Here is an 18,067-nt window from a genome sequence, read left to right as displayed (position 1 = left end):
CAGACGTAGCCTCAAGGATCAAATCTGTTATTCAGGCCTGGCCCTTTCCTTACAGGTTTTGAATCTGAGCCCAGGAGAAAAGTTAGGCCAATATTCTGCCTAAAAAGGCCTTCATTTGATTTCCAACCCAAATAAAAAGGCTAGACAATTGTCTCATTTGCTGCCGCACTGGCTCACCATCCCCGTTGCCATTCCTCTCGCTTCTGAAGATGCAGTGCTCCTCTTTGATATGGGCTCCACTCAGAACAATATCTTGACGTCTTTCTGGATCTGCCTGGCCAACCCTGAAACAAACAAACACAAATCACACCCTTTTTCAAATACAACGAGCTCCTTAAGGGTTCAGTATAAGGACATAGTTTTGGTTTGGAGGGAGCGAAGTTTCAAACAACTGAACGTGCAAAAAAAAAAAAAATAAAAAAAAAAATCTGCATTGTTAGCACAGTCACATCAGCGAGACAAGAGACAGCCCTAATCTCTGTTCAGAGTCTTCTCTGCTTACTATAAATCTGGTTGCTCTAGAGAGTTACAATGCTTTGATGTTATCCGGCCTGCACAACCACCCCATTCATCTCAGCAACAGACTCCCTGAAGCACAAGGGCACCTGTATGCAACAGACTGTTATATATGCAAGGTATTCTACTGAATATAAAATAGATACAATGTAACACTAAGATCTATTCAATTTCAGTATATACGCTGCCTTCATTAGCAATAGTTAGGTAAGCTTTATTAATGTGTAATTAAAGTACAGCACCCAAACAGCCTTCTTATCCAAACTGCCCCCAAACCCATCCTAACCCCACCCCATCTTCACTAAAAAACTAAAACGGTAAAATAGATTTTGACTAGCATTTTGACTAGACTTCTTAAATATCTTGGAAGGCACTGAAAAAAGACTTCTAGTTGTAATGTTTGTCATGAAAAATGTAGTTTCTTTTACAACAGATCTCCATCGGCTTAAATTTGCTACTGAAAAACAAAGTTAGGCTCAGTAAGTATCGGAAATTGCAAAAAAATAATTTTTGGGGAAAAAAAAAAGACCGCAGTACTAGGAAAGTCCCAATTACCCAATTACACCTTACCTTGTAATGCCGTCTTTGATGTAATACAGCAGACACTCTGACATGAGAGGGTCTTCATTGAGGTTAACAAGATGCGGAGTCTGCAAATCAAATGAAATCCAACAAAACAAACACAATACAATTTGAGCAATAGGAAATCACCAACAACAAGCACACTGACACCCCTCTTGGGCAAGATAACTCGCATCTATTGCATGAGGAATATATCCAGCCATTTCTCATATACTGCGTGACGGCGTCGTGTACACAATAAGGTAATGACGTAGATCACATGTGACCTATTACTGTGTGACTCAACCTGTGAATCACGAGAATATATCTACACTGCGTACTGATCATATCTATATACATACTTATATATATATATTAATATATAATATATATAACTATATATATATATATATATATATATATATATATATATATATATATATATATATATATATATATATATATATATATATATATATATACATACATAATACATATACACATACACACACACACACATACATACATATAGACACACACACGTTGCAGAATATTAACACAACTGGGTTAAAACGAAGAAATAAGCCACTGCAGTAGATATCCTTGTGTTGGTACTGAATTGTACATAGCTAATTTGGCTTGCCCTTTTGAAATCCTAATAAAAACGACACCTGTATCACCTTCAAACACCCCTTTAATGACCTTTTTGATAGAAAATATTCTGTTATGTACCAGCTGGAATGTGTGATTTCTCAATTCAGCTTCTCACAAGCATCTGCATACTATTGCTATCAGTTTGGACAACTAGTCCTTTGCACCAACCTTCTTAGGGGAAAATACCCCGTTAGGGTCAGCAAATAAATCACACGGTCTTGGAGTGAAAATCTAACCAGTGGAATGGCAGACAAGCAAGGAGAGAAAGAATGAAGACAAATAAACAGAACATACGAGTAACAAAAAATAAATGAATACATTAAAAAAGAATAAGACACATATGTTAACAATAAAAAAAAAAAAAAACTACATTAGAATTCATGAGTCACATACCTATATCTGGTTTGTAGCACTGGCTGCCAAAAGCAAGACTTCTAATTAAATCTGAATGCCGATCAGCATGCTAAGTACCTGCATCTCCTCTAACGGTTTGCAATTGTTTAGCTACATTTGTATTTGAATATTATAATCTTGGGCAAACTTTGCAGAATTGGATTCTAAGAACTGCTGCTGACAGATTGGGTAGATTAGCCATATCACTAGGCTGTTGTTTCCATACATTACACTATGTTTTATTCTTATGGAACGGGTTATATAATATTGATTGTCGGCTTTGTCTCATGCCTAACAACACATCTAGCACTTCAGTAATTTCACAGCAATTTTCAGCTTATTGCAGATACAGTGCTTCCTCGTTACAGCAGTGTTGTCAGGAGCCCTAGTTAAGTGACTGTGCTTATAATGAGAAGTGCAACGAAGCAGGGTTGCGTTAACACTGCTGCAATAAATGAGAGATTAACGATTTTCTAAATTACAGTATGAATCCTGTTCCCAGATCTCCTCGGGGAACGTCTGCCGAAGCAGGTGGTCTGTAATCCCCACTCCCACCCCAATGCTTTAATATGAAACTGCTTCTGTTCTGCTCAAGCAAGACAATGTGTGACCAGGGCCAGAGTGACAACTTCAGCAAAACAAGCGTTAATAGTCTATGAAATGCCCTGCTAAAGAGCAGAGTAACAGTTTGTAACTCTAGTGCAATCCAGGCAGGACAAATACAAATAACAATAACACATCAATGTTTTTGTATTATTTACAACCCTTGGCCACCAGCTGCATTGCATGCTGCATAATTTAAATACATAGAATAGGAACAGAAACACTGGACGTATGTAAGAAACACATCCTTTGATAAGGATATATGAACACAACTTTTCCATGTTGATAAAAGAAAGCTGCCTATCCAAGGTAAGAGTCTGCAGTGGCACTATTCTCTATCTCAAGCTCATGAATTCAATGCTCCCACGAACCTTGCAGGTTGGAAACGAATCAAAAGCGCTGTCAAACAAGGACGTTGGCCGTTGAGGGCAAATCTAGACGAAGTGATTTTACATAGGAAAAGAAAACAAGCCAAAAGAAAAAAAAACATGCAAAAATGAAACTGGAGTTAGATGTTGAATGGAATGCAACACACAAGGAAAGCAACGAGATGAAAGGTACATGAGCAAATGCAGTTAAAAAAAAGCTACATGATCTACAAGCTCCACTTGTTTGCTCGGCAGTAATAACGCTCTCCACAGCCGATGCAAGCACGTCACCTTTTTAGGAGAGAAAACGCCCAGTTAGGGGTCAAGTTTAAATGATATATATATATATATATATATATATATATATAAAATAAATGCATATATATATTATATATATAATAAAATAAATGCATATAAAATGACAAAACAAATGTATACATAGCTTTATAATTGTGGTGCCCAAGATACAGCTTAATTTGTCCAGAATCAATCAATTCCAATCACATTTGTATTGGTGCTTCTCTCAAGTAAGCTGTACATACAGCAGCTATGCTTGAATAAAGTGGAGACTAATGGGGTGATATCAACTGAAGCTAACGAAACGTTAAATAAAAAAAAGAGACCAATTACAAAGCACAGGTCTGTTTGATATATAAAATCACTACTGAACTACATTTATAACTACAGTATGCATCTTTCTTTCATCTCAATATGTATTATTAAAAAAAACACACTAAAATTTAACTAAATCTATTTTCTTTGAACGTAATTAAGAGCTTATCGCGTTTGAATCTAATGAACATTTAGATTAATGGATGCTTTCCATGATTAAATATTGCATGGAGAGGTCTATTTTCGTTAGATGTTTATACCAGTAGGAGATCTTAAAAAGGCAGCCCTTCACGAATACAGGCAATTCACAAATCCATCCCAAAACCCTGTCCTTTTCAGCAGAATCAAATATAAAGCAGTATTTAAAACGCAGAAATAGCTAATAACCAGATTTATTATTCCGGATTGATTCCTAAAGTATACATCATTTACTTTTACAGTCTTCAGTTTTGGATGAGACAAACGCTCCAAATCACGCATACAGATAATCAATACACCATGTTCAGTTTAACATTGATAGTTTTAGTGTTTCTTTCAGTCCAGTACACAGAGATGGTAAATCTAGCATTACTAAAATTTAAAAAATTGATTTATTACAAAGGATATGATTTGATTACTAATACAGCTTAAATTAACATTATTTTAATAGTTGGGTAAACACATGAGGAAAACACAAAAAAACAGTAATCTATTTTGAGAGATAATTTCTCAAAGCCTCAAGTGACCATGGGGTTCTTCTGGAAGAAATTCAGCCTAAGAGCCGCACAAAGCTGATGTCTATCAAAAATGTAAGAAAGAAAGAAATGTGAATGTCCCAGAGGGATTTCACATTATTCACAGAATTAATGCTGCTAAGAAGCTTATGCATTAATGAATCCGGCAACACTTCCGACTGCAGAATATAGAATTACATGGAAAGCTCCCTGCTGAATATATCCCAGTGATACTTACAAGAAAAGAAAAAAAAAAAGTATGGGGGGGGGGAATAAAAGTATTTTATAAAATCAGGAGTCCCATTAAAACAACACCAGATTCACAGCAGGAGATAACAAGTTACAGACTGAAGGATCAAACTATCAATACTAACCAGTGATTGAACTGTAGAACCCCATCAATATCAAGAGTATATTGGTATTTCAAATGGCTACTTTTATATTCCAGGTCAATAATTATCAATATTTGAACCTCATCCTATACTTAAGTGATCCCAAATTTTGCTTGATTACAAGCTGGCTATTTACTCTCTGGTAATCAATTTGGGCAACCTCCCAGATACATATTTAACACCTCAATCAGCCTACAATATAACTTCTGTGGTACACAGTACGTGAGCTGTCCCATTGGTAACGGGTAATCTCAGCAATGCTTCTCTGAGAGTGCTTCCCTGGTGTAATCCTGACATTGTCGGGGAGTTATCCAGTTAGGTTAACAGCACAGATAAACAATACTCATTGTTTCATCCCATCTTTTGTCAGACCAATACAGTATGTAGGTCACACACTCTCAGGCATTGAAAACAGCATACAGCTGCTTTCATCAGGGGTAGACCGTGTGCGATTCTGTGCCTGAGCTACCAGTTCCAAGCCTGCTTTCCGTTCACATGGCAAAGCTGCGGGGTGTACAGTACAGTACTCTGCAGGCCAACTTGTTTGTGGTGTTCTTTAAAAACTGGTTTTATCTTGTAGTGCTCTGACGTCATTCGCTGACAGACAGAGTATCGGGGGACTACAGGAGACAGGCCTGACGTCTCCATGGCAACAGCAGTCTCTTAATGGATGGCCTGTGAACTCTCTAAAGAGAACAAGAGAGAGAGAGAGAGAGAGCCAGCCCCATGCTCTGCTCCCCATAACACCCAGGGAATCAGTACAATAAAAGACTGCATTCAGAGCAATGCAGTTTACAGCTGATTGCTCTATAGAAACAACAATCACTCTATTGTGAGCATCACAACTGGACATTCAATTCAAAACGCAGTGTAGGAGAAGCTTGGTTTTTTGTTTTGTGGTTTGTTGTAACTGTTTTCTTATCCACTTGGAGAAAGAGACCACTTTTAAATCTACACTGACAAGACTTCCATTCAATTCCTTTATAACCAGTCCCTAAAGGTTCCGAAACATTTTTACCCCGGTCAAGCTGTAGATAAATTACAGGAGATCAATCACATCCTATTTCTCACCTAATTCCAATGCTACTTTCAGGGCTTTTAAACCAATGAAAACAAAGCAGCGCTGTCATTGAAACTGTATGATCAGGTGCCGAGCCGGAACACGATCTCAGCAAAGTTATTCCTTAAAAAAACCCAAACCCACCCACGCACCAGTGCTAACAAAGTACACCACATCATTAGAGGAACGCACCAGTGCAAAGCCCATGCTGTGCTCACATTCTCCATAGCAGCGTGCTTATTATTCACTGATTAAATGTTTGAAGCACACTGCATGCTTCACAAGCTGCATATAAAATCAACACTGAGTCAAGGGGGCATGTTCAAAGAACCCGTCTTCTCATGCGATTGTTAATGTGACAATCACATGAGAGAGGCAAAAAAAAAACACATTAAAAAATGTCTTTGACCCCCCCAGATGGCTGTTTAAATATTAAAAGCAGCCAGTGGTCTCCAGTGACTACACTGGAAATATCTGTAACCAGCTTTTCATATAGCAGGGTGACACTCTAGAGCTGAAGTCTACTCTACAGGGCAGAAATGAATGACAATTCACTTTTGTTGTACTGCAGTGGGACTCTTTCCTTTCCTTTGTTTTTTTTTTGTTTTGTTTTTTTTGTTGGTTACACACCACCAATTTAAGTCCAAACATTAATTACACTTGAAAATGTCAGCAGATCTAGAAACATCTATCTATACTCTATCTGCAATCTTTATAAAAAACAGCCATGGTTGTGAGCTTTGTAGAGACAGGGTCATTTTATAAACAATGGGGCGATGCCTGGTCTTTCTATGTACTGGTTTTGATTGTACTGTGAACAAAGGAATATGCACTGCAACCCTGGCAATACATATATTTGTTTTAGCCTTCCTCGTTCACAATCAATGCGAGGTTTCTGTACAAACATGTTTTTTTCTTGCATGTACTGTAAGACAGCATGCATCCCAAGCAGAAGATTTATGAATCCCTGTTGGGAGTACAGGTGTACTATTAGGAAATTACATCATTAAAATGTCCATTGCAGAAATGAACTTCACTACATATAGTTTTAATATACTGCAGTGTGCAAATGTATTATAATACCTCAAGCTTTGTCATTTATAGCCTTTATATACCTACCTGCATGAAAACCTCGGGGTGGGAATATCAATTTTCAGTCAGATATAGAAACAATAGGCACTCGTGTGTGAAAATGTTAGACCATTTTTGCTTTATTTAGGCATCTAAACAACTTCTAAAAAGTCTCATGCATTTTGTGGCTGTGTGTTCCTTTTCTCTTACTATTTTGAAATCAATTGTATGTCTCGCCTAATACAGTCGTTAATTAAATTAGACAATCACTAATTTGCCTATTTTTGAAAATGTTCCAAGATTTTCAGTTCCAGTGGTTTGATTTTCATATGCACAACAAATCAAACTACAGAAGCAATGGGGTGTTCTAATATATTTGCACACCACTGTAGGTGCAGCGGTTTGAATTGCAATCCCTGTAATTGTGCTTATTTGTCATGGCTGACTCCACCAGGCTCTTTCTAAGCCTGGATCTGTACCTAGTCCTCCCGAGGTGTGCTAGGCCACTGTGCCCCCGAAGTGGCGGGCAGCACCTATAATGCTTCGTACCTTTAGCCGTTCGATGGCCTCTTCTCCTCCCGGCGTGGACATGATACGTTCCTGTATGCTGGTGACAGACTGCAGCCCAGCCTGGCTGCTGAGAGAGCAGGAAGATGGGGAGGCTGTCAGGGAACCTGTGGGTGCTGTGGAGAAATTGCCAGGGCGTTGATTCTCAGAGGCTAGTAAGTATCTATGGTTATTGTTGTGTACGTCTTTCAGGTCTGAGCGATAGAAGAGAGGCGTCGGAAAGAAAAACGAGGCGGGGAGGAAAAAGAGAGACAAGAGGAACGAGAGAGAGAAAAAGGAGGAAAGACTCATGTAAGACACACCAGCAAAAGTTAAGACACAGGAATGGCAGTTTTAAAACAGAGTTTCCAAATGAGTGCGTGTGACAGACTCAGAAAGTTGTTTTAATTCTTGTTTTAGCAAAAAATTTAAAATTAAAATCAGTTTGAAAACTGCCATCAGCTTAAAGAGACAGAACAGAACAAGGATAAAGCAACCAGGACAGGAGCCAACGAGCAAAAGCAGAGGAAAGGGCTTATGCATGCATATATCTTTTAAACATCTTTTTTTTTTTTTTTTTTTTTTTTATTTGTTAGACATCATGTTTAAAACATACAAATTCTGTTGCGTCAAAATGTTGAATAACTTTTACATAATGCTGTTATTTGCATAGTTTCTTACCCATGCAAGTAATTAATTCAGAGAGTCACAAGTTAAAACTGCAAGCAAAATTCTTTGATTTTCCTTATATTTTAATTAAAGCAGGGGTGCTAACAGCCAAGTGATCTGAAATAGCAGTTCATATCAAGAACTCCCAGACAGACGGTGGTTTCAATGCCAGGTCAGAAAAGGGTCCTGTAAAACGTTAGCTTTGTTTGAATCATGCATGTTTAATAGCACGTGTGTTATAGAAGGTGGTACAGAGACAAGGTAGGATATACACATTCATACAGGCGCTGCATTTTTTAGGATTCAAGCTCAGTAAATGCTGTTACCTGACATGCATAATTAATACGGCAGAGGCTGCTGGTAAATTGGACCCAGAGAATACTTGCAAGAATTAGTGAAAAAGAAAATCTTATCAATTGTTATTTATTTATTTTTAGAGGGGGTCATTATGTGTTTATTTAAGCTGTTTTCTTTATTTGATGGTGAAGCAGTTTTCCAATCGCCTGCCATTATGGTACATTTTAAAAGATCATCAAGTAAAATAAATAAATAAATAAATTGAATTTAATTACTATTATGTTATTTAACGTTGCCATTTGTCTGGGACTCCTTGTTAGAGGTGTAAATATTTGGTTTTCCCCTATGAGTCTTACACATGCAAAGCTGCAGTTATAAGGAGCCAGAAGCAGAGGGGTTAATTAGAGCACAGTGAGAAAGTACCACCACACGTATACACACATGTGCCTCCATCTCCTGGGTAATCATCTCCCATTGGATCAACTGAAGGGAAGCAGGAGAACACGAGAAGGGTCAAAAGGTCAGCGTTCAGGCTTACAAACTCAAGGATAACTGAGGAAGCTGGGGAGTGTTTGACAAAACTACGAACTGACAGAATGGAACAAAACAATGCAAATGCTTTTTTGTTTGTTTGTTTGTTTTGTTTTAATGAATCCCTGACGCCCTGAATATTGAATGTGTATAAATTACAATGAGGAAACGGGAGATCATTACGATGACGTAATCAGACTCCATGATGAAATTCATAAGTTTGCATTATATAGTGTCTACTCTACTCATAGTTCTAGGATGATGTCTTTTTTCTCCCAGATTGTGTGGTTAGTTTCTCAGTTCTGAAAAAAATACTTGTTAATATGCACAGGTAGTAGAAAAGCAGTAGAAATGGCAGAGAGAAAAACTGGAGAAAAGGAAAACAAGATGTGAATTACAAAAAGTTTAGGTTAACGGTGAAAATGATTTTCTTCAAGGCAGGAGATCATGTGTTTCAATAAGCACTTGCAGTGCACTTTCAGGTTTGCATGTTTAAATATACAAGACAATATACCAAATAACTACACAACTGTACTTTGCCAGCCTTCTGCTGCAATGATCGTAACTTGACTTGGCTGTATATTACTGGTTTGGTCATTTTGAGCACAGGGCAATGGCTAGTCTTGTTGTGTTGTGCACAATTTGTCATTATATGATCTACTGCAAATATATAATACATTCTGCGGTCCTGATGATTAAAAATGACAAACGATACTGCCAATCTCCCTTATGGGGTTGATCGTTCCAGTAGCTTCAACTAAAAGGTCTGCTTGTGACAGACAAATCAGCCTGACTCTGCAGTGTTTAATACTTCTACACATCCAATACCCCCCTACTGGGAGATTATTCAGAAATGCCGTAGTAGTAAGTGCGAAGTAAATGTAAACTTAAGAGAAAGCACACAAGAGCCACACTAGTTAAACCAGGGAGCTTCGACTACAGACAGCACGCTGGATAACGTTTTGTGATGGAGTCAAGTCTAATTAAAGAAACTACCGTGCTTGTTTTCTACCTTTTACTGGCTGCAGAGATGGGCATGTTAATGAGTTGCCCGGGCAGACGTGGAAAGCAGACTTACTGTCCAGGATATCTCCCAGGCCCTGAGCTCGCAGCAAGTCCTTCAGCCTGCCCACTTCCTCCTTGAGTTCGCGGACCAGCTTGGCGTTGGGATCTTCATTGATCACAGCGTTGCATTTGATCTGTTTGGCCCGATCCGCGTACCTGCAAGAACAAGAGTGGGGGGGTGAGCTTCAACAGGTCAACTCAGCTACAGTCCAGCGGTGCCAGGATATGGTCATGCCACTGCATCTTACATTTATAACACATTGGGGCTGCACTGGAAAAAACAAGTTTTTCAAGTTGATCATATGCTATTAAAGAAAGTCTACTAAAATGGTAACACTTTGCAATAAGTGAAGGAATCTAAATGCAATATAACTAAATCCCATTGATCTCCTGTTACTTAACAGATTCATTATTATGATGAACACCCTTATCCCGACCTTACAGATGGGAACTGTCACTTCTAACTTATGCGTGCAAAATAGAATATACAAAGGCTTTTAAATGGAATTGAACAAACAGTACTTTTTTTAACGGACGTTTGTTCTATGAAATGTACCTTAAAGTGCCAAGTGTTTCATCATAGTTAATGTCCGCTGGACTGAGAGCAGCAACCATCGCAGTTCTAGAGTTTCCGCCTGGAATGGAAATTACAGTTGGGTTAGTTTACTTTAGACAGAAAATCCCTTTGAAGATGGACTAACATGCTTGCAAATGTGCCTTAAAACAACAACAACAAAACATATCAATTAAACATCTCAGTCACCCCTGTGCTTATTCTTGATATAGCATTACTTAAATAGGATGAGCAATAGGTTTTATCTGTATATTAGAGACATATCTAAATACTGCCATAATTAAAAAACAGGGCCCTTAGTGTATCAAGGATATGGAAAGGAAAAATCTAGTTTTAATATCACCAGATACTCATCAGCTACGAGTACCCTGGATTGCATGTCATACGTCTTTTCCATTTCACATGCAGCATTTTATTTTTATTAGATTAGCGCAATATATGGCAGGGAGGTTTGTGGACTGGCTGCCAACTGAAGCTGCCTGCCAGATAACGAATATTTGGATTCTGCTGACTGAGACAACTGGTTAAAAGAATCGTTTCACAGGCACTGGCCTGGGACCACTCATACTGCTCTGGCTGGGTCATCTCAGCAATGTGTCAATGCAGAGAAGATCTCACCGCGAACGGTATTGATTTTAGACAGAAAACAGTTCCAGGTGTTTGGAGCGCGTCGCTGTGGTGGAACTGTTCAAATCAGTTAAATGCACAGAAAAAGGTTCTGAAAAGGACTAATTGCAAAGACTGCTGATCTTGTTGTAGCCTTACCTAAATTCTCTCTAAGCAGCCATGTCAGCACAGAGTCTCTGTATGGTATGAAGTCCGTCTTCTTTTTCTTCTTGCTCTGTTAAACACACACATTTTAGAAAAGTATATAAAAAAATGTAACCTTTCATTATTACTTTACAGGCTTTAAAACATCAATTTTTCAGTAGTATAGTTCTCTTACACTGTATGCATTGTAGCATGTATTCACTGAAATGGCTTTGTAATACTGCTGAAGATGATGCAATGCAATAGAAAGCGTGTGTAATTACCTTGCTGGTGCAGTTATCCTGGGAGAGGCAGTAACGAAAAGAAAAGATTTCAAGAGATCAGCATGCAACTCGTCACCTTCTCACTAACTGTGGAACACATAATCAAAAAGTACTTACAACTTCAGCGAGAGCAGAGATCACTTTTCCTAATGTTGTGAGGGATTTGTTGATATTTGCACCTTCCTGAAAAAAAAAAAAAAAAGAAGTAGCTTAGACAAAGAAATGGATTACCGGCCTCATTGTGGGTGTCAGTATGCAATTTGTTCTGATGCATGCATGTATGCACACATGCATACATACATAGTTCTCTATTTTATTTATCCTTTTTTTGTGCAAACTCTGTAGGGAGTTTAAGAGAAAACCATCTAAAAACACCGGGTGTGTGAGTGCTAGAAAATCAGGGTAAAGAGCTTTATAAACCTGGTTCATGGCGTCCATGAAAACGAGCTGCATTTGAATCGCTTGTTTCAATTTAGTCTCACCACTATCATACGTGGTTAAAGCATGCACACTGTCCAGCTTGATGAACATTCTACTTCTCCAGCTGGGTACTGAATTACTTTCAAACCAGTGAGCCAGGCTGGTTTAATACTAAATGTGACCATTTTTATGACACATGTAAAACAGGGTTAACATATTGCTGTTGCAGACACACAGACAGAAACAGACACACAGAGACAGATGCATCCCCTCCCCTTTCCCCAGAGGACTCAGTCTGCAGCTGCCTTGTAGCAATGAAGCGGTAGAATTAGGGTTACCTTTAACCTGGTCCCCTTGGCCCCAGTGGAGTCAGCTCTTTCACTGCCCGCCAGGTCCACCAGGCTGATTTTGCTGACCTGAAGAAAGAAAGCAAGCCACAAGACCTTGTCAAAACCCTCTGGAAGCAGCAGTCCCAAATACTGGTTTTCAGCTGCCTCGCCCTAATCATTTTCTTTCAGATCTTTTATTTTAGCCTGTAACTCGCAACACTATTATTTAAAGCAATGCATTCAACACTCCTTAGTTTTACCTTTTCTGTTGAAAGATTGGTTTCTGCGTCGAGCTTCCTCTGTGTGAAGACTATCGTGAACACTGCATGGGATCTGCTGCTGGTTTCATTCATGTTGGTGGCAGCTACAGTCCTGTAATACAGCAGCATGCCTAGGGTTAACTCTCACTGACACTGTGTCTGATCACCATAGGTCTCCATGTACACTGGGACACAACTCAATGCATTCTGCTATGCTTTACCTGTCTCAGGTACCTTTCACAGCAGGACTACACTTACCAGCACTGAGGTGTGAGTTGAAAAGCCTGAACTATCCCAAAGTGTACATGGAGTCATATGGTAACCCAACAACAGCGAAAACAATTACCTTTTATTTTGGAGGTTTCCATAATGCTATAGAAAAATAAAGGACTGCGGTGATCATGTCCACACACACTATTCAATACACCTGTATTGTAGTTATTTCTGTACCTGTTATACCTGACATTGTTAAACCTGCACTTGTAATTTTATATTATCATAGCTGCATTGTTTCTAATTGATTGCAATGAGCGGGAAAAAAAAGGAGAGAAAATTGCACACAGCAATAAATGAGCAACAAGCCTGGTAAAGCGTAATCGCTCTTCTCATAAACATCTTCCCAATCTAAGAGTTCATCATTCCAGAGTTATACTGGTTTATATTGTGGTGTGAATACAGAGAATAAGTAACGGTTGCAGTTCAGTCTGTGTGTTTGTTTGCTTGGTAAATGCCGTTCATGGGGCTCAGCTGCTGCTCACAGCACACACTGAAGCATTTCAGAACAAATTCTCAGAGGCAGTGACATTTCAGAACAATAACTGCGCACAGCTGACTGTGAGGAGATAACCTCAGAATGTGAACGGGGAATGTAATTAGCAGCACAGCCCAGCCACCTTTGTGTGTTGTGTTTGTGATTGCACAGGGTGCATATTAAAGTCACAGGACACCTGCTCAAACGAGCGCCCGTTCTTTAATTCCATACGATTTTCACGATGGGAAGCACCAGCTCTCCGAGATAAACTTCTGATACATCTACGCTGCTACAGAGTTCCTACAGAGAGTGATGTCAAGATTATTGAAATTCCTCACAGGTAACCACCCTGTAACTACTACCAGGATTGAGTTTAAGGACAGACCCCGATTCTACCCATCTGAAACAACTTTAGCTACAGCATGTCCCTTCACTGACACCCTGTGTATTCCTGGAATTATAAACTGGCATGTGTAAGTCGTGTTTACTCAGTGATAATCTTCAAGTGTGAGGTACTGTACAGATGGTACGGACAGAAATAAGCACACTGAAACCAAGCAGGCCTTGTGGGAAATAGCAGAATGCGTTCACAGAAATACTGAACTACACGAGTCCCTTGCAGTAGAGGCAAGCGGTTCTCCTCATTAATGAACCTACAGTAAGATCTGCGCATACGCCTGGCTGGTGCAGAGCTTGCACGACGGGCTCCAGAAATAGCAGCTCTGATTCAGCAGGTCTGACTGAGCAGGGCATCTCAGCTCCAGCCCTCTGGGATCACCTATACTGTTGTTTGTGTTTACAAACCTGTAACAGCCATCTGATAATAAGTGTTCTGTACAGGTGATTTATACAGAATAAGGGGATACAACTGGGTGGTCCCTATCAACTAGAAGCCCTCCATTACACATGGTCTTAATACAGCCTACTGTATGCTGTCTTTTAAATCAGAACTACTAGTTAAAATCTGACGCTTAAGATGCAGTGGTTATGTATTACTGTCCATGGACAGTTTGAAGTTTACCATGCTTTACATGCTTCTGTTTGCCTGCGATTTCCCACACTTCATAAAACATTGTAGGGATGACAGTACAGTACACAGCAGGTAACTTTAATAAGCATGTACGCACATATTTATAGCAAAAAAACAAAAAACAGTAAATTTGATCAGGATTAGAAACCTGGCCATTTATCATTCCCCGGACTGGAGTGGTGAGCCGTTACCTGGCTTTGTTCCCGGCGTCCATCAGGTCTGCGATGTCGGTGTACGAGGTGACGGCCAGTTTGGAGAGATCTTCCACGTACGGGCCCAGCAGGGGGTGCTCCCGGACTCGCAGGTTCCCCTTGTTCTTGGGGTTCAGTAAATCCCGAACTCTTTCGCAATAGATTTCCATGTAGCTGACCTGGAGGATTGAAAAGGAACATCTCTTTAAAAAGACTGGCCGTAGTGATTTAGACACTGATGAAGGCACATGCTGTTACACAAATATTTGAAGCTATGGAAGACACAACCTTCAATATTGTAGCTCTGCCAATCATGTGTCAGTACTGTGAAAATGTGGTGTTCTGTATTAGAATGCATACTATTAGTAAGTCTGGTTTTAAAACCATAGATTTACGTGTATACTTTTATTTACATATCGGCAAACTCTTTAGCTATAAGTAGATATGAGAGCATGATACACATTTCTCCAGTGTGTCAGTACTTTGTAGCTTTTGGCAAATTTAAGGACACTCAACCCGTATCAAGTTGCTGAGGAAACAATACTTGCAATTTATTACACAGGAAGGCAATTCACACAAGGCCTGAACAAAATATTAAAATATTCATGGGAGTCGGTGACAGTGGAGTGGCATCTCTCTGTGGGGAATGCAAACTCTTATGATAACATGCCAAGGCTAGAGGAAGACCAAGGAGAATTTCTCCCACCAAATTCGAAGCTCCATCTGTCTAGCGGACGTCGAGACTCACCTCTACAGAATAGGAGATTTCATCTTTCCTGTTGTCATTGATTTTCTCAAAGAGATCTTCGCAGAGCTGCGGGAGAAGAACACATTCGAGTTAAAAGGTATTAGCTGTGGACAAGTTACAGGACCGCAGGTCATTACAGAGCCTTGCCCAGATCAATAGGAAAATCAACAAGAAGGAGCTATTCAAAACGGTTTACAATGCCACTAAACATGCAATATTGTGAGCGCATTTACAATTCAGCTCTGAATTTTCTGCACATTCCACTATCGTCTTAGACAAAACTGTTACATGTGTACACGCCTATGGAGAAGCTCTTTCGAGAAAGACTAATAAATAATATCAACTGTCCCACTGATGTCTTACAAGTCATCCTGACAAACAGAGGCTTAAAGAATCTTAAAATAGGAAACGAATACGTCTTCATATTCAACAGAAATAACATTTGATACTGCATAAATCCCCTGTGAATGTGGCACCACCTGCTAAAGCTTATTTTCATTCAATAAGTGACCCCCACTTCATTTCAAGACACCGAGAAAGACATTGGTCACTGTGCATTAATGTTTACATTAATGTATATAAAAATGTTGGGTTTTTTCAGCCGCAAGACAAGTTCTTCAGCCACACAAAAAAAGACAGCAAGCCACCGAGCAGTTCCAATAACTCTCCAAAGCAAGCAGTGTCAGGTAAAGCCAGTTTCTCACCAGTGGGATGATCCCCTCTTGCCCCTCTTCCTGTTTCCCCATCATGGTATAGGACTTCCCTGCCCCAGTCTGTCCGTATGCGAAAATGCACACGTTGTAGCCTTCGAAGGCATGCTGCAGCATCTCTTTGCCGATGTCATTGAATACCTTTGACTGGGAGGCAAAGCTGGGATCTTCTATCTGCAAAATGAACAAAAAAAACAAACCCAATTACACATACGGCATGCATTGTGAAGAGTATTACACAGTTAATTAAAAGAGAGACTGGACTAGCGACTATCAAATTGGACTTTGTTTTCCTCGATAAGTTTAAGGGAGTGTCGTTACAAGGCCTCAATTCCTTATTAAGAGATGTTCAGGTTCCCCCTAGCCCCCTGCCAGGCCTCTCCTAATAAACAGCTGAACATTTTAATTAAAGGGTACAGGACAAGAGTGCAGTTCAGGGAAATTCACCCTGCATTGAACCCTACAAAGACTGGGCAGGCCCGTGCTGTATTTAATTATATTGCACAGCTTGGTATGGATGGGGACATGGACATATTGGGACACCTAGTGCTGTTTACACCAAACAAACATTTTACTACTGTGACAAATGCGCTAACACACGAAAGCAAATACAGCATTGCATGCATTAATCAATCAATCAATCTATTTTATATAGCGCCTTTCATAATGGACCACCATCACAAAGTCCTTTACAAGATGCAGTAACAAGAAGAAAATCCATAATACTTTAAATACAGAGAAATGCAAAATACATGACATACAGAAAAAAGTGTGTAATACATTAAATACAGAGGAAAGCGCATCACACACAATAGCAGCATAACTGTTTTTTGTTTTGTTTTTTTTAAACAAACTGGTGGGGGGGGTGTGGTAAATTATAGAATGTTATACAAAAAAATTAAAAAATTGCATGCAATCTCTGCATGCAAAGGTCTAAATGTAAAATATACAAGGACTGCAGAACACAGTGAACAATGTTGAGATCTGGGGCGGGGGGGAATAAAACTGATGAGTAAGCAAGTGACAGCAGGCTTAACCCCAGCCAGCCAGAGAGAGAGAGAGAGAGAGAGAGAGAGACACTGCTGGCAGTATGGCTGTGCAAACACTCCAGGTCCTGCCTAGACAGCCAATGAAGTGTACATGCATTCCTGCCAATAGAAAATAGACAGATGGAGGTCCTGGGTTCAGTGGCTAAGATTGATTGACCGTCATATTTTCTTAGTAGCTCATTTGTGGTAAGTATTATATAATGTTTTAATATCTATTTTAAGATATGTGGGGCCTTTGTGCTGAAGATTTTAAATGCCTTAACCGATCACCATCTTTCCAGGTCGTCTCCCCCTTAAAAGTCTCCCAACCTGCCATATCGTGCCACACAGTCTGTCCCCTTTTAAATAATCAAAAAAGCATAAAAAAGGGTAGAAAAGCTGCAGCCTTACCGTGGTATGGGACCAGTATGAATAGTCGAAGCTGAAGGTCTTCAATGGTTCTTTTGGGTTTTTGGGGTTGGAGATAGCTAGAAGAAAGAACAAAAAAAGAAGTGTTCATTTCGGATGTTTTCCAATGCAGACAGTGCGACAGACTTAAACACACATTTTAAATGCTTCATCCCAAGAGAAACGCAAGGGAACTGGCACACCGGCCTTAATGCGATCTTAGCATTTAAACATGTCTCTCATCATGTCAGCCGGCTCTTTATCCATGCTGTACAAACAGCTGTGATTTCCATTGCTATTAAACCTGCATTTATAAAACGCCCAGCTTTTACTCATCAGAATCTAAGCTGATGAAGGCAACGTAAAGCAGAAACTCTTTTTTTTTTAAATATGCGTTTAACCAGTATTTTTTGATATGTGAGTGAGTTGCGGGGTTTCCTTTATTTTGTGTCTTGCTGAGCTCACAGTAAAATCCGGAATGGCTCAAACTGTGCCCTATACCTTCTTGTTTAACACCAGGTGAGAAGGAGTGA

General features: G+C 39.5%; 1 protein-coding gene across 1 annotated transcript in view; it reads right to left on the bottom strand.

The window, feature by feature from the left end:
* The window catches only part of LOC121328909 (kinesin-like protein KIF1B), an 83,910-nt gene that overhangs the window by 41,709 nt on the left and 24,134 nt on the right, over window positions 1-18,067 (bottom strand). Inside the window, exons 3-18 of the mRNA XM_041274053.1 lie at window positions 17,538-17,614; window positions 16,093-16,272; window positions 15,389-15,454; window positions 14,641-14,819; window positions 12,669-12,780; window positions 12,418-12,495; window positions 11,777-11,842; window positions 11,660-11,677; window positions 11,391-11,466; window positions 10,608-10,686; window positions 10,065-10,207; window positions 8,897-8,938; window positions 7,448-7,704; window positions 3,387-3,410; window positions 1,087-1,166; window positions 178-284 (exon numbers count right to left, since the gene is read on the bottom strand). Coding sequence (XP_041129987.1) covers window positions 178-284; window positions 1,087-1,166; window positions 3,387-3,410; window positions 7,448-7,704; window positions 8,897-8,938; window positions 10,065-10,207; window positions 10,608-10,686; window positions 11,391-11,466; window positions 11,660-11,677; window positions 11,777-11,842; window positions 12,418-12,495; window positions 12,669-12,780; window positions 14,641-14,819; window positions 15,389-15,454; window positions 16,093-16,272; window positions 17,538-17,614 — 1,584 coding nt within the window. The remainder of the gene's footprint in view (window positions 1-177; window positions 285-1,086; window positions 1,167-3,386; window positions 3,411-7,447; window positions 7,705-8,896; window positions 8,939-10,064; window positions 10,208-10,607; window positions 10,687-11,390; window positions 11,467-11,659; window positions 11,678-11,776; window positions 11,843-12,417; window positions 12,496-12,668; window positions 12,781-14,640; window positions 14,820-15,388; window positions 15,455-16,092; window positions 16,273-17,537; window positions 17,615-18,067) is intronic.

The sequence above is a fragment of the Polyodon spathula genome, chromosome 16 (assembly GCF_017654505.1).
Source record: "Polyodon spathula isolate WHYD16114869_AA chromosome 16, ASM1765450v1, whole genome shotgun sequence".
Taxonomy (NCBI): Eukaryota; Metazoa; Chordata; class Actinopteri; order Acipenseriformes; family Polyodontidae; genus Polyodon; species Polyodon spathula.
Note: the sequence above shows the minus strand (reverse complement) of the source record. Positions and strands in the feature narration are given on the sequence as shown.